Source organism: Pantherophis guttatus, chromosome 2 (genome assembly GCF_059756535.1).
Source record: "Pantherophis guttatus breed Tessera chromosome 2, ASM5975653v1, whole genome shotgun sequence".
In the NCBI taxonomy this organism is placed as follows: domain Eukaryota; kingdom Metazoa; phylum Chordata; class Lepidosauria; order Squamata; family Colubridae; genus Pantherophis; species Pantherophis guttatus.
In genome coordinates, this window is record NC_142064.1 from 244,164,195 (window position 1) to 244,189,313 (window position 25,119).

Consider the following 25,119-nt stretch of genomic DNA (forward strand, 5'->3'; position numbering starts at 1 on the left):
TCTCCTCCCAGCTTTGTGACATGCAGAAACTTTTGAAGTGTTTCCTCAACTGACTTAGCCAAGTCATTCTTTAAAAGGCTGAATAGTCCAGAGCATAGGATGCAGTCCATCAAAATTTTCACATAATCTTTCTTTTAATAAGAGAAATGCTTTCTAAGTAGCACTGTGCCACCTCTAGCATTCTCTTTTAAAGGCAAAGGAGGGACTTTCAAAAGTTAATGTTAGTGTCAGGCCTGGAAGTCATTTTTTGAATTGGGCCTTCAGGCTTGCCATATTTACTGCTGTGGGAAACTGGGAGGGGGGATTGTGTGGAACAGGGGTGATATATAGTCATAATAACATTCCTTTCTCAGAGAGTCAAGGACATCTCGCCCTGCACCTGGAGGGGTGTGGCTGGGAGGTATCTCCAGTTGGGACGGTGCTTTGATTGGACCTTATGATGGACATGTGGGTGTTGGGTAGGGACTTGAACTTTCTGTTCGGTGGGGAAAACCTGGAAGCTTTCAGATTTGGGTTTTCCCAGATGTGCCAATATGACATCTCTAATAAAATGGAACTTTGAGGAACGTCAAGCCTCAGAGTCTTCTTTTGATGGGGGTTACTTGTTAGTAACAAGTTAGTATTACTTCACAGAAAGAGAAGTCAAAGCTTGGAACCAACTTTCAGCAGAGATAAGGAGCCAATCATCAGCAATTGAGTTTAAACATGCTTGGGATGAACACAGGACTATCATTTGACAAAAATGAAAAATAAAAAAAAACAAAATAATAAATAAAACAATTAATTATTTAAAAAGAAAAGAAAAACTCAAAGGGCAGTCTTGATGGACCATTGGGTCTTTTTTCTGCTGTCAGTTTTCTATGTTTCTACATAAGGATATTGCCAGTCAGTTTGAGCATGTTTTGGTTAGTATGCCACAAGTACAACGAAAGCCCAGTGTTGCCCCAAGCCTACTCTAACAGGTTGTGACAATAACCTCGGGAGACAGGAGGAAAAGTCACAGCCAGGGTAACAGTCAGATAAGGGATATCTCAGCCCACAGGCAGGAATGGGGATGGAGAAAGCATCACAGAAAAAGCTCTCCCTAATTCTGCAGAAGGTAAAAGCAATGGAGAGAGAAAATGCTTTCAGATTTGGAAGAATCTGCTACTGTAGTCTTACAATAAGGGTACTATCAGTACCCATGATTGGGTTTTATGTCTGGACTACCTTGATGGGCTGACACTCATGCTATTCTATACATGGTAGGATCCACTTTATAATGCCTTGGTAAGACCACACTTGGAATACTGCATTCAGTTTTGGTCACCACGATGTAAAAAAGATGTTGAGACCTTAGAAAGAGTTCAAAGAAGAGCAACAAAGATGATTAGGGGACTGGAGGCTAAAACATATGAAGAAGGGTTGCAGGAACTGGGTATGTCTAGTTTAATGAAAAGAAGGACTGAAGGAGACATGATAGCAGTGTTCCAATATCTCAGGGGCTGCCACAAAGAAGAGGGAATCAAACTATTCTCCAAAGCACCTGAGGGCAGGACAAGAAGCAATGGGTGGAAACTAATCAAGGAGAGAAGCAACTTAGAACTACGGATAAATTTCCTGACAGTTAGAACAATTAATCAGTGGAACAACTTGCCTCCAGAAGTTGTGAATGCTCCAACACTGGAAGTTTTTAAGAAGATGTTGGATAACCATTTGTCTGAAGTGGTGTAGGGTTTCCTGCCTAAGTAGGGGGTTGGACTAGAAGACCCCCAAGGTCCCTTCCAACTCTGTTATTCTATTCTATTCAAATGGAGAGATCGTCTTGCAAATCAGTGTACCTTTGCCAGCATCCCACTAACTAGTAGGTACACACAGCATACGGCCACATTCTCAGGATGCTTGTAAAGCGATTAATATTTATTTATTCACAATGTTTACAAAAGGTCACTTACTAACAAAGTGCTCTGCTATCTCAGAAAGACATGCTTTAAAAATGTAATATTAGAATACCAAGCATTCAATCAGACGGTACATTTGCACTTAACGTAGCCTGCATTATTGAATGCTAAAGGCTAGTTGTACAAGACTGTTGAAATAATATGACAGGTGAAATGAGACTCAAGCCTTAAAGATCAACTTTTAGAAATGGGGTGGTGGAGTTTGGCTCCATATAATAGAGCAGCTAACTAATTTTAGACCCTGAACTTTTTTTTTTTTTAATTTGATTTATATGCCGCCCTTCTCCGGAGACTCAGGGCGACTTACAATGTGCTCAGCAATAGAACTTCAATGCTTGAACAAGACATGGGAAATCATTTTGGACAATCATATGTATTACAGATCGTCCTTGATTTATGACCACAATTGAGCCCCACATTGTTGTTGTTAAGTGAGTTTTGCCTCATTTTATGACCTTTCCTGCCTCCTTTGTTAAGTGAGTCACTGCAGTTGATAAATTAGTAACATGGTTGTTAAGTGAACCTGGCTTCCCCGTTGATTTTGCTGATTGAAAGGTTGCAAAAGATGATCACATGACCTGGGGACACAACAACGGTCATAAGTATGAACTAGTTGTCAAACATCTGCATTTTGATCACATGATCACGGGGCTGCTACCAAGGTCATAAGTGTGAAAATGATCGTAAGTCTCTTTTATCAGTGCCATTGTAACTTTGAATGGTCACTAAATGAACTGCTGTAAGTCGAGGACTACCTGTATATTGGGTATTATAATACTGTAATCATATTTTGTGCTAAAAAAAAAGAACGATGCATTTTTTTCCCCAAAATCATCTGGTATGCTGTTAGCCCTGATGCTAACATGTTTTTAAAAATTGAAAGGATGCAGTAACAGGCTCTTACTAGCTTTTGGTGTTTCTGCATGATGCACATATGAGCCTCTTTGCAGGTGGTCCTTAGCTTATAACTTCAACTGGGACCAGAATTTCCATCCCAAGCAAGGCAGTTAATTAAGTGAATTGTATGGTTGTTAAGTGAACCCAGCTTCTTCCATTGACTTTGCTTGTCAGAAATCAGCCGGGAAGGTTGCAAATGGTGATCACATGATCCCCCCCCCCAGGAATTGTGATCACATGACTCTGGGAAACCGCAACCGTCATGATGCATACATGCCGGTTGCCAAGTTCCCAAATTTTGATTACATGACCATGGGGAATGCTGTAATAGTCATAAGAGTGAGGAACCGCCTTAAGCCACTTTTTTCAATGCCTTTGTAACTTTGAATGGTTACTAATGAATGGTTTTAAGTAAGGGAGTACCTGTACTGATCCGTAAAGCCTACAAACTTAAAATTTGCCACATATGTTCCTCTTGGCTTCTAGGTGCTCACTAAAAAAGGATTTTTCGAAATGACCATCAGATCATTAGTATTTCATATACAGTATATTTATATACAGTATATTAACACTCTCTGATGCTATGGAGTTAGACGTTCTACTCCCCCTCCCCACCTGAAAAGTTCCAACTGCCACTTGCCTCACATTCCGTTACCTCAGTTCAAACTGGCAGACGTTCCACTCCTTCACTCAGGAGTGGTCTGGGGGTCCTTACAGAACTAAACGTTACTACCTCACCAAAATCTCCACACCTTCCACCTATGGAATACAAACTTAAAGTGAACTGCTCCAAACTCGATTGCAGAAAATATGACTTCAGCAACAGAATGGTCAATGCCTGGAATGCACTACCTGACTCTGTGGTTTCATCCCAAAACCTCCAAAATTTTAACCTAAGACTGTTCACTGTTGACCTCATCCCATTCCTAAGAGGTCTGTTACGGGCGTGCATAAGAGCACCAGCGTGCCTATTGTCCCTGTCCTAATGTTTCCTCTATTTGTATCTATTTTATGTATCCAATCCATGTTTATACTTATTTCCTAATACGTTCTTGACAAATAAATAAATAAAATAATAAAAATAAAATGGAACTGCTTCCGGACTCAAGGCAGCGGGAGAGATATTCCCTTATGGGTTTCAATCACCAACCACCAACAGATTGTGAACCGAATTTCTCCTGCTAGTGTCCCAGTCCCAACTTACTTCTTAAACTGACCTCCTCAGTTCAGATGAATTTGTTCCTTCTACTGTTAACACCAGTTAAAGGGAAAAATCTGTCTTTCTGCTGCCCAGAAGTACAACGGATGCTTCCAAATGATGTCTTTTGGAGCCAGAGAGGTGAAGGAGGGAAATTTTATGCCAACATTCAAAGTGCAGGGGCAGGTCTACCACAGGATAGGGATTATCATGGCGGGGCTCAGCAGCAGCCTTCATTTCTCCAGATATACTTTGTTGGTGATGATGACAATGAGAGTCTGTCAAGACCATAGGGATGCTACAATGGTCGTAAGTGTGAAAAATGGTCATAAGTAGCGAAGTATCCAGCTAGTGTCATATAATTGAACTTTTGAAGAGAAGGGAAAGGAATTAATCAGATGGCAAGAAAAAAGTATAGAAAGAACAAAGGGTGGAAATAGCTGGGGAGTGAAGCCTTCTGGTAGGAAAAGAAAAGGCCTGTAAGTAGGCAGGCTCTATCTCTATCTCTATCTATCCCCCCTGCCCCACTAATAAACCAAGTTGGAGATAAGCCAGTTCATAAAGAATAAACCACTTATGCACTCTCATATGCACCTATGTACTGGTCATCTCAATTTTGAAAGCGAAGCACGGAGCTGTGCCTTTAATTTTGCATTTGCAAGCAAAAAAAAAAAAAAAAATTCAGACTTGCCCTAAGAGTATTTTCAGTTATGTTTCTTTGTCAGAGTAAGATGTACACAGATCCCAACAAAATACAGACATCGCAGTACATCTATTCTTACTGAGTAAAGGTCTTTGTGAACTTTGTAAACTCAGTTGTTTTTTGTTTTGTTTTTTGCCTGGCGAAGAAAAATAAAGGCTTAAATTTATTTATTTTATTTTTATGTATGCAATTTATATGCTGCCCTTCTCCTGAAGGACTCAGGGCAGCTTACAAAGAATAAAATTCAACAATTTAAATTTAAATGTAAATTAAAATCGAGTTAAAATTAATTAAAATTATTACAATGTAAAAGCCCCTAGACGGGTCAGTCCATTTGATGAAAGAGCCACATCTTCAGTTCGCGGCAGAAGTAGAGGAGGTTGGGGGCTGTCCTAAGCCCAGTGAGCAAACCATTCCAGAGGGTCGGCACTCCCACAGAGAACGCTCTCCCCCTGGGGGCCACCAGCCGACATTGTCTAGCCGACAGCACCCTTAGGAGGCCCGCTCTGTGAGAGCGTACGGGACGATGGGAGGATGGTAGAAGATGCTCCTGCAAGTACCCCGGGCCTAAGCCATGTAGGGCTTTATAGGTTAATACCAGCACCTTGAAACGGATCCGGAGGACCACCAGCAGCCAGTGCAGCTTGCGCAGGAGAGGTGTCACACGGGAGTAACGAGAAGCTCCCGTAACAACCTGCGCGGCTGCATTCTGGACTAGCTGAAGCCTCCGGGTGCATCCCAAGGGCAGCCCCATGTAGAGGGTGTTACAGTAGTCCAACCGAGAAGTAACAAGGGCATGAGTGACCATGGCTTCCTTAAAGGAAGGGGTCTTCCCTGCCAAACAATTGCCTTCATTTCTGACAGATAAAAATACTACAATAGCTTGCCCTCATGTGTTTTAGATGAACAAAATCTTGGCAAGGTGTCAGTTAGGAGGTAACCTGATTTACATCTTTCAATAGAGTCTGATTAATATGATTAATGTGATTATAGACATGTTTTTTCTGGTAGTGGTACATCCATGTTATCTAGAATGGATATAATTCCTGGACATGATTTAGCATGGTTTATACATAGCTTAGGTTGAGCAGATTTTAGGCCTGCATGTAGATGCTTGTCAGGAGTTTGATATATAGTCATATGAGTGAAACCAAGGAGGTGTCATAGATTGGAGCTTGGGGAAGAAGAGGTTTAGAATAGTAGGTACCATTAAATGTCCTTCTTCAGATGTTAAGTATTTAAAAAAGAATTTATAGGTGCTATTTGAAAGTTATAACAAAATAATACAGATCTTCCTCAACTTATGACTGTAATTGAGTCATAACTTGTGTCATCTATTAAGCGGATCATCCCATTTTTACAACCTTTTTTTGCAGTGGTCATTAAGTGACCACTTAAATACAATAAAAGCAGAGGAGGTTAAAATATTGATTTTTCGTTGGCGACATTTTTGTTCCTTTACTGTTGCTGAATCGCTGCTAATGATTTTGTTCTCCTTTTGTGCAGCTGGACAATCCTGACGAGCAAGCAGCCCAAATTAGGCGGGAGCTTGACGGTCGTCTCCAAATGGCAGACCAGATTGCCAAGGTAAGAGACAGGGTGGAAGGGAGGGCTGCCGACTGGGTTTGAGCCCCCCCCTTTTTTTTTAATGGCTCAGAGAGTGGCAGTGTTTATCAAAAAGCTGTCTGAGTATTTGTTTGTTGACACTTTCTGTCAGAGAAGCACATGTTCTCTGTTATGGAATCTGCCTTCCGGAATGAGATCCTCCAGAGATTCAAATGGCATCCACCCTGATGATGTTCCAGATGTTATAAAGATCTGGCTGTTCTCCCAGGTTCTGGGGCAGAGCGAAGATTTTGAGCCCCTGATGGATAGATATTTTTTTAGGTTATATGCTGGTTTTTTTGTAGCTGCTCACGATTTCTTTTTTGTCTTCTATAATTTTGAAAAGGATTAAAATTGTAAACTTCCCTAAATTATTGAAAATTGGATGGCCTCTAAATTGTGTGTATGTATAAATAAATAAATGCTGAAACATTTAAGGGACTAGAGATTTAAAGGCAAATAAGTTTGAAAATCATGTTTCAATAAAAGAGCCAGCAAAGTACCCGTATAGTCCTCGACATACAACCGTAATAGAGTTTGATCGTGATAGCTGTAAATGGTAACAGTCGCAAAGTGAGTCAACCATGTGACCAACCCAATTTTACAACCTCTTTTTTTCAATGGTCATTAAGTGAACACTGCAGTCATTAAGCAAAACCATTGCTTGCTATGGGCTGTTTTTCTGCCCATAGCAGCCGCCCTGAGTCTTCGGAGAGGGGCGGCATATAAATTGAATTAATTAAATTAAATTAAATTAAATTAAATTCTGAAAACTGTAAGTAAACAGTGGTTTTCAATAAAAAAAAAGTAACTTGTGGTCACATGACTGTGGGACGTGGCAAACAGCCGTAAATGAGAGTCGGTAGTTAAGCTCCCGAAATCATATCATGGGGGGTGGGGGGGTGGGGTGTGTGAGGAGGTGGCCTTTTGGTGAGGGAGGGTCAAACTTCAAATAGTCGCTAAGTGACAGGTTGTAAGTCAAGACAGGTTGTATAGTGGTTCAGGCATTGATTTAGACTTCAGAAGATCCAGAATATGAGATTCTGTCAGCTATTTCACAGGGTTCTGGTCCAGGGATAAAAATTAAGGGAGATCTCTGGGAAAGCCATGCAGGGCTCCAGTAGGAAAGATGGGATATAATTTAAATAATTAATTCTACTGCCAGCCACTTTCACCTCTTGGGACACTACATTAGACTCGTGTCCTGATTTAAATTGGGAACAGGGGGGATATTATTTAAGTGTTTATAGTGGTGTTCTTAGACTACTCGCAGGATGGCAGTTGTGTAAATAAAACAAGGAGAGAGTTTCATATAAGCCTTAATTCCTAGGAAAAAAAGTAAGATATAAATTGAACCAAAATGTAAGATAAGGGCATTTGAAAAGAAAATTACAGGTTACAACAGAAAAAAAAACCGAAAATGTTGCTAAACGTCACATGTTTACAGTATTTATTTCTTAACATATCAAAGGAGCAGGGTTGTTTAAGTCAGTTGCTACATTCTTGGCTGGTTTGTGTGAGAGAAGGAAACCATTGGAATGGAATATTTATTTGGCATAGACGTGGCCATTTCTGAAACTGTTGTCTCCTGTAGCTTGGACTTAGCGGGCTCACTTCTTGCTTTAAGTGGTAAGGTAAAGGTAAAGTGAAGTCCTGTGAATTTTATTGCACTAGTCATTGTTAACTATAGGAGGCAATGCTTATCTCCGTTTCAAGGAGCCAGCGCTATCCAAAGACATTTTCATGGTCATTTGATCAGCATGATGTCACGGAGCACTATTATCTTCCCACTGAAGTGGTACCTATTTATCTACTCACATTTGCATGCTTTTGAACTGCTAGGTTGGCAGGACCTGGGGCAAGACGGGAGCTCACTCTGTCATGTGACACTTGGGTCTTGAACCCGGGCTGCCGGCTTTCCAGCTGTCAGATGCCTGTCTTCACTTTCTTTGAAGCTCGCTAGCAACTGCCATAACTAGGGAGAAGAGGGCATTTAGGAAGAGTGTTGGAGGTGTGAATGTTCTGGGGAAATTGGAAATCATGCACATTAACAGGAACCAGAGGTGCCAAACCAAGCCATCTTCCTGCCTTCAAGGACGCCAGCCCTAGGAAAGGATTTATCATTGCACCTGAGGCACATGATTCCCAAAACATCATCATCATCATCATCATCATCATCATCATCATCATCATTATTATTATTATTATTATTATTATTATTATTATTATTATTATTATTATATTCCTATATTGCCCTTCTCCCGAAGAACTCAGGGTGGTGTACAGCCTGATTAAAAGCACAAAGACAGACAAAATTTAAAAATAATTAAAATTATTAAATAATTGGCTCAATTATAAACCCCCCAAATTTAAAATCCCATATTTAAAACCAATTAAAATCTTTACATTGATAGCCCGGCCTGGCGGAACAACAAGGTTTTGAGGGCACAGCGAAATACACAGAGATCGGAGATCTTACGCATTTCTGGGGGCAGTTCATTCCAAAGGGCAGGGGCTCCCACAGAGAAGGCCCTCCCCCGGGTGTCGCCAGCCGACATAATTTGGCCGATGGCACCCTGAGGAGATCCTCTCTGTGGGAGCGGACTGGCCGGTGGGAGGCTACTGGTGGCAGAAGATGGTCTCGAAGGTACCCAGGTCCAATGCCATGGACCGCTTTAAAGGTGGTAACCAACACCTTGAATCACACCTGGAAGACCACTGGAAGTCAGTGCAGCTCAGGCAGGAGGGGTGTCACGTGGGCACAATGAGTTGCACCCATAACCACCTGCGCAGCTGCATTCTAGACCAGTTGGAGCCTCCGGGTGCTTTTCAAGGGGAGCCCCATGTAGAGAGCATTACAGTAGTCCAGTCGGGAGGTGACAAGGGCATGAGTGACGTGCGCAAGGCTGCAATTGGCGAATCAGGCAAACCTGATAAAAAGCCCCCCTGGCCCAGAACATGACCTGATTGGACTACTTTTACCAGGGGGAGGGTTTTGGACATTGGGGATTGCTTTCATTATGTGATTTTCGTTCGGTATTTCTTCAGAACTTGCCTCACTCATGTTGCACTCAACATCTCTGGTAAAAGTATCTTTTCACTAACTTCTATGGAGTCAAGGGTCATTCTTTCCTAGGAAGCAGGCTGTGGCCAGTCTGACACCAGCTTTTAGTGGTGCTTGTTGAGAATTTTGGGAGTTATAGTACAAAACAAAGAGCTATCCTCCACACAACGACCAAAGAAAGCCTGGGAAGATGGCAGGTAGAGAGGGAGCATATAGTAGTTCATGGATCTAGTCAGTGGTGGAATTCAAATTTTTTTACTACCTGTTCTGTGGGCGTGGCTTGGTGGGTATGGTGAAGCTTGGTGGGCGTGGCTTGGTGGACATGGCAGGGGAAGGATACTGCAAAATCTCCATTCCCTCCCCACTCCTTGGGGAAGGATATTGCAAAATCTCCATTCCCTCCACAATCTGGGGCCAGCCGGAGCTGGTAATTGCCGGTTCTCCAAACTACTCAAAATTTCTGCTACCGGTTCTCCAGAACCTTTCAGAACCTGCTGAATAGCACCCCTGGATCTAGTTGAACTAAGGAGGAACAAGGAGGAAAAATAAGAAGGAGAAATAGGAAAGAATAGGTGGGCCTGATTGCATCAAGCATGGTGAGGTATTAATCTAGGAAATTAGATTGTGTACTGTTACTCGTGAACATCAAAATAGCTGAGGTCTCAAATGTAGAAGTTGCCAGGCATTTAGGCCCTTCAGTTGTTCTTCTGTGTCTTAACGGATATTGTGTTGTCTTGACACACAGATCCTTTACTGTACATGACAGCCCATGTGGTTATATCGATTACCAGTTCTATTCATTTTCAAGTAGCACAGATAGACAGTGTCCAACCAAACTAAGCCATCACTCCTTGAAGGAGAGAAGTTAACAACTTCAGTGTTTATGTATCCTATTTTGAAATGGGGGTCTTTTGTGGGGGAGGGGATCTTTGAATAGACTGTTTGTTGGGGAAACATTTATTTTAGCAAAACACTCCCAAGATATCCAAGTGAATCTTTGTATTATTATTAAAATCATAATACATTATTTAGCAACAGCATTTGGAGAAACAGCCTTTCCCTTCTTTTCTTTTGACCCTGCATTGTGTGTTTCAAAAACATTGTCACAGTAGGTACCTCAGAAGAGATCAAAATAGATGTAAAAATTAACCGAGCACAGCCCATACATTTATTTTTATTTCACACGTTAGCTTGTATTTGACGTCTTTCTGAACATTTTGAACACAACACAAGATGTCCATGATTTACAACTGTAATTGAGCCTAGCAATTAAGGTTGTAAGTTGTGACAGACATAAAGCGAATCATCCCATGATTGACCAAAATGATTTTATGATTTTTTTCTGGGAGTGGTAAAATAAATATCGTTAAGCAAACTCATTGTTCATTATGAACTGGTTTTTGTCTAAAAACTGGAAGTAAATGCCAGTTCTCAGCAAAAATGGCATAAATTGTGGTCATGTGATGATCACAAGGATGGCCTTAAATGCAAGCTGGTTGTTGAGCTACCAAAATGTGATCACATGACACAGGAGGGCTGGCCCCTGGAACTTCAGAACCGTATTGTAAGCATCTTTGGGGGGGGTCCATCTTAACTTCAAACAGTCAATAAGTGAATGGTCATAAGTTGAGACTACCTGTCTGGAGTGATACCTTAGGATTTGATAACAGCCCGACAGTCCACTATTCAAGTCCACGGCCCTGGGAATTCACGGTCACAATTTCATAGCCACGCAAGACTGTGGTGATGCTGAAATTTGAGGTAGAAATGCTACATACTGTATGTTATTATGAGTCCAAGAAAGAAATCTGGAATAGAACTTTAACCAAATAATAAACTGAATTAAAATCACTGTCTTCTGCCACAGTTTTATGTGTTTAAGTTTACATTTTGCCATGATTTAAAAATAATATTAATAAATCACTGGAAAAAAATATGCTCTCTTCTGAGCATATTCCAGCTTGCCATTGCCCTTCATAAAAACCAGTGTCCAGAACTGATGCAATCTTCTGGGTGCAATCTGACCAATGCAGAAGAAAGAATGACAACTGCTTTTGATCTCCACATCCCTTAAGGAATGTCAAGCAGCATGCCTCATTTTGCCCCTCAATAAGGACAACTTGATGAGGAATGTTGATGTGGAAGAAAATTATTTTACACATTTATAATAAGTCTTTCAAGAATAACAGAGTTGGAAGGGACCTTGGAGGTCTTCTAGTCCAACCCCTTGCATAAGCAGAAGACCCTATACCTTTCTGGACAAATAGTTGCCCAATCTCTTCTTAAAAACCTCCAGTGTTGGAACATCCACAACTTCTGGAGGCAAGCCAGGATTAATTGTTCTCACTGACAGGAAATTTCTCCTTAGTTCTAGGTTGGTTCTCTCCTTGATTATTTTCCATCCATTGTTTCTTGTCCTGCCTTCAGGTGCTTTGGAGAATAGGTTGAAACCCTCTTCTTTGTGGTAGCCCCTCAAATATTGGAACACTGCTATCAGGTCTCCCCTAGTCTTTCTTATCATTAAATCAGACATACCCAATTTCTGCAACTCTTCTTCATATATTTTAGCCTCCAGTCCCGTAATCATCTTTGTTGATCTTCTCTGTACTCTTTCTAGAGTTTCTGCATTTATACATACATATATATACATACATACATACATACATACATACATACATACATACATATATATATGTAGGTCTTTGGTTATTCGGGTCTTCTCCCACGTAAAATTGGAAGTGTCTTGGCGACGTTTCGACGAAGTCTCATTCGTCATCTTCAGGCTGGTGTTCTCGGCTTCGTGCTTCCAGGAGCAAACGGAAGCACGAAGCCAAGAACACCAGCCTGAAGATGACAAATGAGACTTCGTCGAAACGTCGCCAAGACACTTCCAATTTTACGTGGGAGAAGACCCGAATAACCAAAGACCCACATACAAACACCCGCGAAAACCTGAGAAAACTGGATGCCATATTCCAAGTGCGGTCTTACTAAGGCTTTGTAAAGCGCTACTAGAATTCCACGTGATCTTGATTCTCTCCCTCTGTTAATGCAGCCTAGGTCTCTGCTGGCTTTTTTGGCAGCTGCAATCAATGTATTCTTTTTAGCCGTAATAAGATGCCTTCCAAGTAATGTACCAAAAGAAAGGCCTTTAAATGAGATTACTTCTTAACAATAAGCGTTCACATAGACAAGCTTGATATTGCTTGAAGACCCCAACAGGTTGTAAAATATGTAAATTATATGATCCAATAAGTAGACATGTTATGTCTGGTTGGCAAAAGGCCAGAAGAACACTGAGGGTAGCAAAAAAAAAATGAGTGTTTCTGTATATGTCACTGCCATTTAATGGCCAATCAACCAGGATCTGGAACTTACTTACAATCTATAGTAAGAAACTTTGTATCTATGAATAAATAAATATTTTTTCCCGTGAGCTTAAATTTTCTTGTCTTGCACATTATGCAGGAGATCATGAATTTATATCAGTCATTAAAAGTGTTGCAGGCTTGGACTGTTCTCCATTTTCTAAATAACCTTTTAATGAGGAATCTGTTCTGCAGCCCTCCTGTCACAACTTAACTATTTCTCAAAGTGCCCCAGCGGAGACATTTGGGCTATGTACTGCCCATTCATTACAACAAAATTTTGCTTGGAGGAAGCATTTAATTTTCTGGCCCTGGGCACATTTCCATAAGTTAAAGACTGATCAGTAGAAAGAGGATTTTATGCCTCATGTTGAAAACTAGACAGGATGTAAAATGAGGCATGACAGAGCAAAGTGCTATTGAATGAGAGGTGAGTAAAATTACTGGAGGTATTGATTTCAGTTAAAGATTCTTAAACTCTTGGGCTAAGAGATTGGCCTCAGACACAGATGCTCAAAAGTCCTTTTTTAGAATGCAGGTAGTTCTTGACCTACAACCATTCATTTAGGACCATTTGAAGTTAGCACTGAAAAAAGTGACTTATGACCATTTTTCACACTTAACACACTTAGCATTCCTATGGCCATGTGATAAAAATTCAGATGCTTTGCAATTGGTTCATATTTATGATAGTTGGAGTGTCCTGGGGTTATGTGATCTCCTGTTGTGACCTTTGGACAAGCAATGGGGAAGTCAGATTCACTAGCTTAAAAAGTGCAGCGATATTTAACAACTATCTCACTCAGCAAGATAAATTTTGGATTCAATCATGGTTGTAAGTCAAGGACTACTTGTAGTCTGTCTAGAGCAGGACCAGTCATATTTTTTCTCTCAAGATTTATACTTCAAGATGGGAGACAATGAAAGGAATTATGCCTGCAGCAAAAGTGGGGTACAGCACACATAATTTCCCAAGAATAACCTTTTTAAATACTGTTTCTCAAGCAGCTGATTATGGGAAAGAGGACAGATAATGCTAATCAAAGATCCAAACTGATTACTTGGTGGAAGAGTTGGTCAGGCCTTAGATCTGGTTTAATGTCACACCTTGACTTGAACCTTAGGCAAGAATGATCCATGAGTCCATTTTATGAGAAAGGTATACTTTACTAAAGGTCAAGCGAAGTACAATAAGGCAAAGCCAGATCTAAGGTTCGCGCACCAAATTCCCAAGCATAATTTCCCCCTTCCAGGATCCTCGCCATCATTGTCCTCGATTGTCCAATCATATTCAAACTAGATGTTGTTGGAACGGTCACCCTTCATATGCAGCTACCTTCGTTTGCAGACAGTTGTCCTTGAATTTGTGTCTGCAGCCAGAACAGGCAGCAGCAGAGTCTTCCTCCCACCTCCCATTCAGTTTTCCTCTCCCCTTAACTCATGGCAGACTGGCACTGAAGCAAAATATTAAGGCGAGTGCAAGGTGGCAGTTCTGACATTGTCTTTATAGGACTCCTTGGTGTTTTATAGCTCTTCATGAATATTATTGTACAAAAAAAAGCTTTTATTGCACAGTTGCAATAAAGGACTAAACGGGGTAAAGAAACTCTGCAGTTCCCTGATGCAGTATCGTATTCAGTGCAGCTTTGTCTGATGTCCAGGATTTCAGCCTCACATGCTGTGATCATGTGCTCTTCTTGCTTGTTTTCTTTCTAGGCAGGACTTGACTACTTTGATCCTCATGCTCATCATCTTGTAATACTCATGTCAAATCTGCTGGCTTAAGGGCAGATTCAATATCAAAAACTGTCTTCTTTCTGCAGTGACTTAAATATTCAAAGTCTCCCCTGGAACACTGCGAAACTAAGATGAATGCTTCTGTGCCTTAAAAAGCAAAAGCTTCTCCTCTCCATCTTCTCCATGTACCTGGTGGGCATTAGAAGAGCTTTCATATGCAAGAGGCAATCATCTTCTTTTCACGATCCCATAAACCCTTGCAGGGTGGAGTCAGGGCAACTGAATGGAACTGAGTGTTTCCTGGCCAGATGCCTTTCCTGTCGCCAATGTGGAGCTTCATTCAGCGGATATATTCTCATTGTGCCCAGAGAGAGAAATATCTGCCTCTACCTAGGATCGAATTTACAGCCTCCTGATTGTGAGGCGAGAGCTCCACCTCTAGGCCACCACACCACTCCATATGCAAGAGACAATAGGAGAGATATTTTCATAAAAGGGAGATCCAGTGCAAACTTACATGTACATGCAGGAGCTGCTTTAGGCATACATCAGAGATCAGGTCAGATTCCACAGCTCTTCTGGCTTATTCTTTAGAGCAGTGTTTCTCAACCTTGGCAGCTTGAAGCTGTGTGGACTTCTTGAGGTAAATTTGGAGAACTGAAGTTCCCACATCTTCAAGTAAATGGCCAAAGCTTTTTTTTTCATTGATCACTCAGAAACTTTATGTGACCAGTTTCATCATTCTTGGGTAACATCAGACATGAATGGTGGAATTGGTAGATCTTATTCCATGGGGTTCCATGGAATTAAATGAATAATTTAAGGGAGGGATAATTTAAGGGGAGGGAATGGAGATTTTACAGTATCCTTCCCCTGGAGTGGTGTAGGAATGGAGATTTTACAGTATCCTTCCCCTGCCACGCCCACCAAGCCACACCTACCAAGCCATGCCACGCCCACCAAGCCACACCTACCAAGCCATGCCACGCCCTCCAAGCCACACCCACAGAACCAGTAGTAAAAAAAATTGAAACCCACCACTGCTTAGAACCATCTTATAAATTGCTCATTAACATTGAAAGATCTTACATTAAGAGCTTCCTTTATGCAATAATTGGGAGAGCTGGCTTTTGATTTATTTTTACTATTGCATTTTAGGTTTTAGTGATCAGATGGCCAAAGCAATTTTTGGATCCAAACACATTAAGCACACCAGTGAATAAAGGGATTTTAAGCTTTATGATTAGCTCAAGGAAACCAATTTTATATATACGAAGCAAGATAATACTCATATCTCTTACAGGCCTGTCAGGAGCTCTTAATAGCAACAACAGAGGTACCCCAAGGGTAGCCAATACCCATCACTAGGTTCTATGCTGAATTTCCCCACGACAACAGCCCCAAGGGTTTTTTTAATCAAAAGCTGGCACCATGGTTCTGCTGTGGTCAGACCTGGCCTTGATAGGATGGCACATGACTCTGGGATGGAAATTGAGATTTTCACAGCTTTGAAGATTCCCCCCTTTTCCTTTATTCAGTAAACAAGAATTTAAAAAACAAGCAGGTCAGCTCAGAATGCGCTCTTAACATATCTAGACTTTTCTTAATATGTAGGAGAAATCAAGACAAGTCGCTAGAGGCCTCAAAATAAACAATAGTCGTCCACCTTGCCACAACAAATACCTATTGGAGAATTGAATTCAGTATGTATAAATATATGCAATCCTGTCAATCATATACTCTTGTTTTTTCTGTGTGTTTTTTTTTTTTTTACTTTATTTTATTTTCCATCACAGGAGCGTAAATTTCCTAAATTTGTGTCCAAAGAAATGGAAAACATGTTCATTGAAGAGTTGAAGTCATCGGTCAATTTACTCATGGCAAATCTGGAAAGCATGCCAGTGTCCAAAGGAGGTTCCGAGTTCAAGTTACAAAAACTAAAACGCAGTCACAACACTTCCATCATTGACATGGGAGAGGAGAACGAAAACCAGCTCTCCAAATCAGATGTTGTGCTGTCTTTCTCCCTGGAGGTAACATCTAGTTTTCATCAAATAAATAAAAAGGTGTTGTAAAATAACCATTGTAAAATTTGGGCAACATGAATGTCATTTTAAAGCAGCTCAGTAATTGATGTCTTGGCAATCAGAACTTAAAAAGGGAATCACAACTTTTTATATTTTTTGCATTTGGGATGTAAGGAATACAGACAGCTACCATATTTTTCGGAGTATAAGATGCACCAGACTATAAGATGCACCTACCTTTTTTGGTGAGGAAAACAAGAAAAAGAAATCTGCCTCTGCCTCCCAGCAATTTTGCCTTGTTGCAGCAAACAGCAAACAGCCTGCTTTACTTTCATTTTCATTTTCAGGATAATTTGATTAGCGCAAGGAAAAAAAAATCTGCTCCAGCAATTTACCTCCTTGCAGCAAGCAGCAGAGCCCTGCGCAAAACAGCTGAGAGCAAATCAGCTGAGAGGCGGGAGGCTGATCTAATCAACTTGTGCTAATTAGGCTGTGCTGAAGCTGAAAGGAGCTGTTTCTTCTCGCTATTTGCTGCAAGGAAGTAACTGCTGGGAGGTAGAGGCCAAAGGGTGGGGGCCAGTGAGTGAGCGGGGCTACATTCGGTGTATAAGACACACCTAAATTTTCACCCCCTTTTAGGGGGGAAAAAGATATGTCTTATACTCCGAAAAATAAGGTAACTTATCAGTCTGTAAACTCTGAACCAAGATACCACCACACTTAACCATTGCATGGATTTTTAATATGAAAAATGGTAGATGGATAGCACGGTCTGGAAACACATGCAGGGTAAGAGACCCTGGAGAACTTACAAGAAAGGCAGGAAAGGCTTTTCACAGGCTGATAAGTTTGTTTCTCAAGTTTTTAATTGACAGGTTGTTTTCCACTGACTCATGGGTTTCAGGCAGGAGAGGGTTTTTTTTCCCCCATGCTTTCGTAGAGATGCTGGAGATTGAAGCTAGGGTCTCAGGGATGGCAAGCAGGTGTTATACTTGGGCTACCTGGCGAAGAGTTGTAGTAGGGAAGATTGAAGTCAAAGATAATGCTGGAGGTCAGCTGTTCTTGCGTTTCAAGGAAAATGTTTGAATTGATTAAATATTTAATTAAATAAAATTAATATTTCAGTGGGATAAGGAGCCTAACAGGCTCTTAAAGGGGAAGCAGTAGCCTATTGCTCTTCCCAGTGTTTTTGGTTAATGTGAGGATTCTAATTTCAAACAACAACAAATCCCACAACCTTCCAATTTACCCCTGCACTCCTACATGGTAGATTTTTAGATGCTTTCCTCAAAGCATAACTTATGCTTAATTCTGGAATTGACACACTTTCCCTCCCTCCCTCCCTCTCTCTCTTTCTCTCTCTCTCTCTCCCTCTCCTTTAGGTTGTCATCATGGAAGTTCAGGGTCTCAAATCCTTAGCACCCAACCGGATTGTTTATTGCACTATGGAAGTGGAAGGAGGAGAAAAACTACAGACTGACCAGGCTGAGGCATCCAAACCAACGTAAGTGTCCATCTTCGCCTCCATCACATTTCCTCCTTTATTTCAGATATGTACCTGGCACTCTAAGGAGCAAGGCTCCTGGATGCCCACAAGGTAACTTGGATGACCACAGCCACCCCATTATTGCTACCCTGGGGTGTCAGCTAGTGCTAGACCCTGACCTCCACTGGGCATATTTTATTTATTATTTATTAAGAAAATTTATATGGCTGTCCAACTCACTCACTACAACTTTGTGGAAATATGTTGGAATAAGTGAAGAGTGGTACCCTTGGCTGGATTCATACCCTGGAGACTTTCTGGTTTTTCTTTGAAGACATTTCACTTCTCATCCAAGAAGCTTCTTCAGCTCTGACTTCCATATAAATCCTTCCATTCATCACCATCCAGTCAGAACTGAAGAAGCTTCTTGGATGAGAAGTAAAATGTCTTCAAAGAAAAAGAAAGAAAGTCCGTTTGCCTCTTGAAAAAGCACCTTTGGGAAAACCATGACCTGGATGACTGAGAATCTCCATAGACACGATCACTGAGCTCATTTTTTAAAATACTTTTGTCTAAGGGGCAAGTGACTAAAGTGATATTTACACCATTTTGACTATCATGCTAAAAATATATCCTACACATTCTTAATTCTGAATGAGCAAATGACAAACTGCCATCTTTTCATTCGGAAAGAAAGGAGAGTGATTGAGTTTGGTTCACACATCATACTAAGCCTAGTTTATTTAACTGATAAATTGCTGAATAAATCACAATGGCTGATTCACAAAACACGATAAGCTATAAACCATGTTTATAAACCAGACTTGCTGGCCTCCTACAATTTATTAAGCCATAAAGCAGGATTTATAAAGCTCCGTGAGCGAGTTCATAGAATACCACACCACATCCAAACGTGCTTATTGTATGGCTTAACAAAATGTGCACATCCATCTTAAATGTGCAGTAACTATTTTGGTCTAGAAACAACTATTCCAAACGTCAGTCAGTTTTATTTATAGCCAAAAGACCAAATACAAGATACAAATGCAATCTTAATTTGGTATTAGGCATAACAATTTAGCAAGTAAAATGTTTAATGAATATTACATAATACACTTAAAACCCCAATTTACTGATATGTTACTGAAAACCTTAGTTTTATAACCATAGCTAAACATTTAAAAAGAAAAGAAGTATTGTATAGTGAATGTTACAAAAGTCTTCAGCTGAAGTTATCTGGCCTATTTTAAAATCTAAACAAGGAAAACATACATCTGAGCATATAAAAATGTTACTTGCAGATGAAAATCCTAAGATTACAGCAGCAACAGCTAGATTTTTAACTGTGGCTATAAATAACTACTCCTAGCCTGTTTAAATCTTCCAGCCAATCCAGTTTGCCATAAATACAATAAGTATTGTTTCTAGCCTAGACATTTTCTTCTATTTCAGTGTCAGATTTTGCTGCTCTTCTCCCCCACACATTAACATAATGCAATAAAGAATAATTTGGAGTCTTCAGATAAATCCCAGTTATAATTTCTCCTGCACACCAATAACCTGTTTAGACAAGAGTTAGTAGGGCAGCTCTTAGTGCAGGGATGTCAAACTCACGGCCCAGGGGCTGGATGCGTCACATGCTGGCCCCACCCCTGCCCAGTTTAGCGAAGGGGGGAAAAGTCCCGATACGTCACGTGACAACGCCGTGACGATGCGAGTTTGACCCCCTGTCCTAGTGCATTCTGCCCCACTGAAATGTGAAAACATGTGAAATATAGGTTGACCATGAGTCTCTATTCTTTTAAAGTCTATTCTGAGGAAAAAAATAATTCAATAATTATACGTCTTGCAACAAGAAAGGTTCAATGTTCTTGTGCTGACATTCAGCTTGCCTGATATATTATTGTACAATATACTTGATTTGGTTTTAAATGTAAAATTAAGTCAGCTGTATTCTTGGCAGCATTTTAGCTAATTGTTTGAATAGGAAATGTTCAAATATGCCAGTTTAATAGATTTAGTAATTGTATGTTGTGTAAAGACATTTTGTTTTAACTGAATTCTACAAATCAAACCTGCGGCAGACTCAGATTTCAGATAAAATTGTCCTATGCTCTAGAATCAGTTAAATTTATCTGTTATTGTTATGAGAAATAGGAGGAAAGGGATTCAATTGGATCGCATTTTAAAGTGAACTAGCAAATTCAGTCTTCCATCTGAAATGAAAATCAATTATTCTTTAATATTTGGACTCTTAAAGTTTTGGTTATGTAGTCTTCCAATTAAAAATATATACAGAAAGTATATACTGGTGCAAAATAATAGACCTGAGATGATAGAATAGGAAATATGTGTACATTACAATAATGCATATACTGTACAATGGTATATACAAGGAAGTAAGAATATGATAATCCACATAGATTTTCATTTAATTTCATACAAATGAGTCAAACTTCAATTTATAAACATGAAAAATGGAGTGAAATCTAATACAGCAATTTGATCCATCCCTAATCTGCCTCATTGCTATGTCTCTGGTTACATTTTATTCATTAAATATTCAGGAGGTTCTAGAGGTTGTTATAATTTTTGTGTGCATGTGTCATTTATTGCAAGTTTTGCTTTCCCAAATTCACCTTGGAGTATGCAAAAGGCACAGCGTGCCATCTAATACAATCTAGGATTACCATACATCTGGGTCCCCCTCCCCCTTTCCACATCTCCTTTGTTTAATCTTTAAGTGCTCCATCTACCTGGGAATTCAAAGTATCATAAAACATCTGGGATTCTGCAGAATGAAAAGGCATGAGAGTGGGGTCTCCCTTGTTCCTCGGAAGGTCTCTTTGTGAGCAACAGACAGGTTTAGAAAGGCAAATAGAGGCTAGGAGCTTCAACGGGAGTCTGGCACGGTTGATTCACATGGCATTTATATTTTTCCAGAGAGAAAATAGAGATTTCTTTTGGGATTGGAAGGAAAGTGTGTTTTGTAGTTTTGAACAACTAAGCCTTGTTAGCTCCCATGATTTGTTTGTTTGGCTATACAGGAAGTCCTCGACTTACAACCATTTGTTTAGCAACTGTTCAAAGTTACAATAGCACTGAAAAAAGTGACTTAAAATCTGTTCTCACATTTTCAACCAAGGCCATGGTTGAAATTAATTAATTACATGGTCATGTAATTAAAATTCTGGCACTTGGCAATCAGTGTGTGTTTATGACAATTTCAGTGTCTTTGGGTCACATTTGTCAACTCGCAAAGCTTTCCCGACCTGGTCCTTAGTTGCCATAGGCAGGGGGATGGAGAGGATGGAGCTCCGCAGCTGTGTTGAGGAATTTGCACCTCAGTCAAAACAATGCACATCCTAGCCGGCCAAAGTCAAGGCCATCTCCACAGAAACTAGTAACGGCCAGAAGGAGTGATTTCTACAACCCGCAAAATTGCTTCGTTGGGGAATGTGACTGATAACACACCTTGGGGGGGGAGGGGGAAACAGGGTCAGAGGCAAGGTGCAAGGTGAGGGGGTCAGAGTTGGCTTCATTAGGTCTGTGCCGACATGGCGCTCCTAATAAACAACTAGATTTTTCTTGAAAACTGGCTTGAGGCTCCTGCTTTTATTGGGGCATCGGTCTGAACCCTGACAACATGATCTTTATTTGTGACCTTCCCAGCTGGCTTCTGATCAGCAAATCAATGGAAGAAGTTGAATTCAGTTAAGAACCATGTGATTCATTGAACAACTGGGGTAATTCATTTAGCCATACTAAAAAAAAAAAAGGTCATAAAATTGGGTGTGATTCACTTAACAATCACCTTGCCTGGTAATACCCTGTTTCCCTGAAAATAAGACCCAACTGGAAAATAAGCCCTAGCATGATTTTTCAGGATGCTCGTAATATAAACCCTACCCCAAAAATTAGCCCCAGTTAAGATCGGCAACCAGACAGAGGCATTTAGTACTGTATTTTCCCCAAAATAAGACCTAACCAGAAAATAAGCCATAATGCGTCTTTTGGAGCAAAAATCAATATAAGACCCGGTCTTATTTTGGGGAAAACACGGTGGATGTTCTGGTCTCGATTGTAGTTGAGGACAACCTACAGTTCTTGATTTTGAGCTTAGGGGAAAAACTATTTCCACAGTGTCAAATACGGCTTCTGCTTCAGGAGGCATTCTCTTTATTATCTGGATTATTTTTTCAGTTTGTGCTTTAAAGCAAAAAAAAAATCCAATTATAGTAGCTTTTGCTTATTATATAGATTTTTTTTTTTTTTTGCTTCACTTTAGATTCTTCCCTCAGCTTCAGTTCCTAATAACTTGTTCCACCGGATCTATTTCTTCATAGCACGTGAAAGGGAAAGAATATATGCCAGGAGAAAAGGGAAGGGAAGTAACAATGAAAAAAATAAGCAAATATGATGCAGCAGCATATGAAGTAGATTCCTGCACCCTGCATTTAAAGTGCCTGCCTTTAACTCTTTCAAACCATTTAATAGTGCAAGTCTTAACAAAATCCTTGTCTGTAGATCAAAAATCCTTCAAGCACTCTGAAATTAATATACCCGTATAGCAGGGGTGGGTTCCAACCGGTGTTACTACCGGTTCTCTTTGTGCATGTGTTTTGCACGTGATCGCCACGCACGTGCTTGCTGCACTCACACGCACGCCAAACTTGCACTCCGCACAAGCACATTGGGTTTCTGGCCAGCTGAGGTGCGGCAATCCATTCTGCCGCACCTATCAGCTGTGCTAAAAACCAAGAGATAAAGGTAGGAATAAAGCAGGGGCGGGCGGGCGGGCCCAGCTCTCAGTCACAGAGAACCAGTTCAGTGACGTCACATCATCACCGCTACCAGCTCGGCCGAACTGGGAGCAACCCACCACCGCCATATAGGCTTTCACAGCCAAAGTCAATCAAGCAACAAAAGCCTTTCAGGCTGTATAACCTGGTCTGTATTTTCCTGGTGTCCTGATGTTTCACTGGCATTGCGGCTGGTGTCTTTGGGAGGCAGAGTGTACTACCTCATAATGTACTTTTTGGCAACTGGACAGGAACTGACTGTGCTTTTTGTACTTGTACCTGGCAAGCTGCTTCTATAGATTCGCCTAGCAAGGCTGATAACAGATTTCCTTACCTGTCTTGTACTTGGAATAAGTGAAAGGATTCACTCATCATCCCAAAACCGTATAACCATGCTCTCTTCTTCTTCATTCTGGATATGCATGATCCAAACGACTTCTTCTTCTGTTTTGTCCTTCATTTGTAAACCTCATTTCTAAATCTCAGCCTTGTTTTCTTGCCCTGGAGATAAAAAAAAAAAAAAGAAAAGAAAGAAGTAGAACTGGAATTCCCTAGATAGCTAACCCGAAAGGAAAAATAGGGATAGTTGTCTGCTTCCAGTCCATGATTAAATTGCCCCCAAAATATCTGGGTTGGATAGCAGTGTTGTATGTTACCTTTTCTTGCCTTTTCTTTTGTATGCAAAAGTAAAACATAGTAAAACATCGCCAGTCAGCCTTTCAATGCCTGGCAGCCTTTGCTTGAAAATCTCAGTTTAGATTTGCTTTGCCGTTTAGATTTGCCAAACAACTGCTCCCCCTTTTCTGTAATTTTCTCCTTGCTCCTAATTTTCCACTAAAATCTATCTTCAAGTTGCTTAAACTCACTACATTTTACTCTGCCCCCTGGTGCCAGAGAGAAAAAGTTAATATTACATTGGTAATATCTCCATCAATTTTGTTGACATTATAATTCATATTATTTTTTTTGGTGTGCTTGGTGCTCCACTTCCAAAGACTCTGCATTTGGCCTCGTCTGTCCAAGAAATTGAGGAATATGCTCATGCTTTCTTTCGGCAGGCTAAGCAATTTTCCTCCAAGGCTTGATTTTTCTATCTTTCTTGTCCTCCCTTAATCCCAGATCGATTTGTCTAGATCCCGCTTAAATTGCAAAATTCAGACACAGACCCCAACAGAGTGCTTTCTGAGTCGTTCAGAATGACACGAACATATTATTTTTTAACCTGGAAAGCGGGATTCTATCATTCAATCGAAAATTGTATTAGCCTCCCCCTCACACGCACACCCCTTTTTAAAGCTGGGTCGCCCTGTTGATTCATATGAAAAATTCGATCAAAATACTAAAAAGCAAAGAAAGAAAGCAGACGTAAAGTTTAACTGATAAAGAGAGGACTTACTTTGTGAGGAATGATTGATGTATCCTAGTCTTTAGGAGTAACAAAATGAATGACACTTATCTGGTTGTTTAATCTTATGGACTTCATTTGCATGTACTGATTTGCTTGGCTTGGCAATCTTTTCTCATTTAGGACTGATTAATATCAAGGGATCTTAGAAGCATTAAACATTTTCTTCTGAGATTCAGTTACATTGTCAATAGTATTTAGCAAATTATTCTGACATTTTTCTGATTTTTAACACTGAGTTAGGAACTTTCTTAACTGAATTGTAATAAGCAATCAATAGACTTGGAGTAAAGTAGTCTGGTAAAGTATTTGGAAAGTGTTTGCTAAATTATAAATGCTTAATAATATACATATAAATAAGTATAGATGTCATATGTGAAAAGCAAGTAAGCTACAAAAATTATCTTCTAACATATTTGTACTCTGGAAAGCATTGATCTCTATTTCTCCAAAGAAATTATCTTTTTATTTATCTTTTTGTTCAAATATCAATGGCACTGCTTAACATGCTGCAGTGATTTAATATAAAGATTATTAGCAATAGCAATAGCACTTAGACTTATATATCGCTTCACAGTGCTTTATATAGTCCTCTCTAAGCAGTTTACAGAATCAGCATATTGCCCCCAACAATCTGGCTCCTCATTTTACTGACCTCGGAAGGATGGGAGGCTAAATCAACCTTGAGCCTGGTGAAATTCAATCTGCCAAACTGCTGGCAGCCGGTGATCAGCAGAAGTAGCCTGCAGTACTGCACTCTAACCACTGCGCCATTATTGGGATGAAAGTTATAGAACCCAAGTTATCCATTTTTCATTGTTAAAAAAAGCGAAGCTTGAAGCCTGTATGGTGTTTCTTTATATGCCTGATGAATTTGAAATGGAATT

The 25,119-nt window shown here is 40.3% G+C and overlaps 1 protein-coding gene across 21 annotated transcripts in view; it reads left to right on the plus strand.

Annotated features, from left to right (window-relative positions):
• CADPS (calcium dependent secretion activator) overlaps positions 1 to 25,119 on the plus strand; it is a 453,285-nt gene that overhangs the window by 193,129 nt on the left and 235,037 nt on the right. For all 21 annotated transcript variants that reach the window (XM_087883748.1, XM_060684201.2, XM_060684202.2 and 18 more), the window contains exons 4-6: positions 6,245 to 6,325; positions 16,309 to 16,545; positions 17,922 to 18,043. In XM_087883748.1, coding sequence (XP_087739874.1) covers positions 6,245 to 6,325; positions 16,309 to 16,545; positions 17,922 to 18,043 — 440 coding nt within the window. The remainder of the gene's footprint in view (positions 1 to 6,244; positions 6,326 to 16,308; positions 16,546 to 17,921; positions 18,044 to 25,119) is intronic.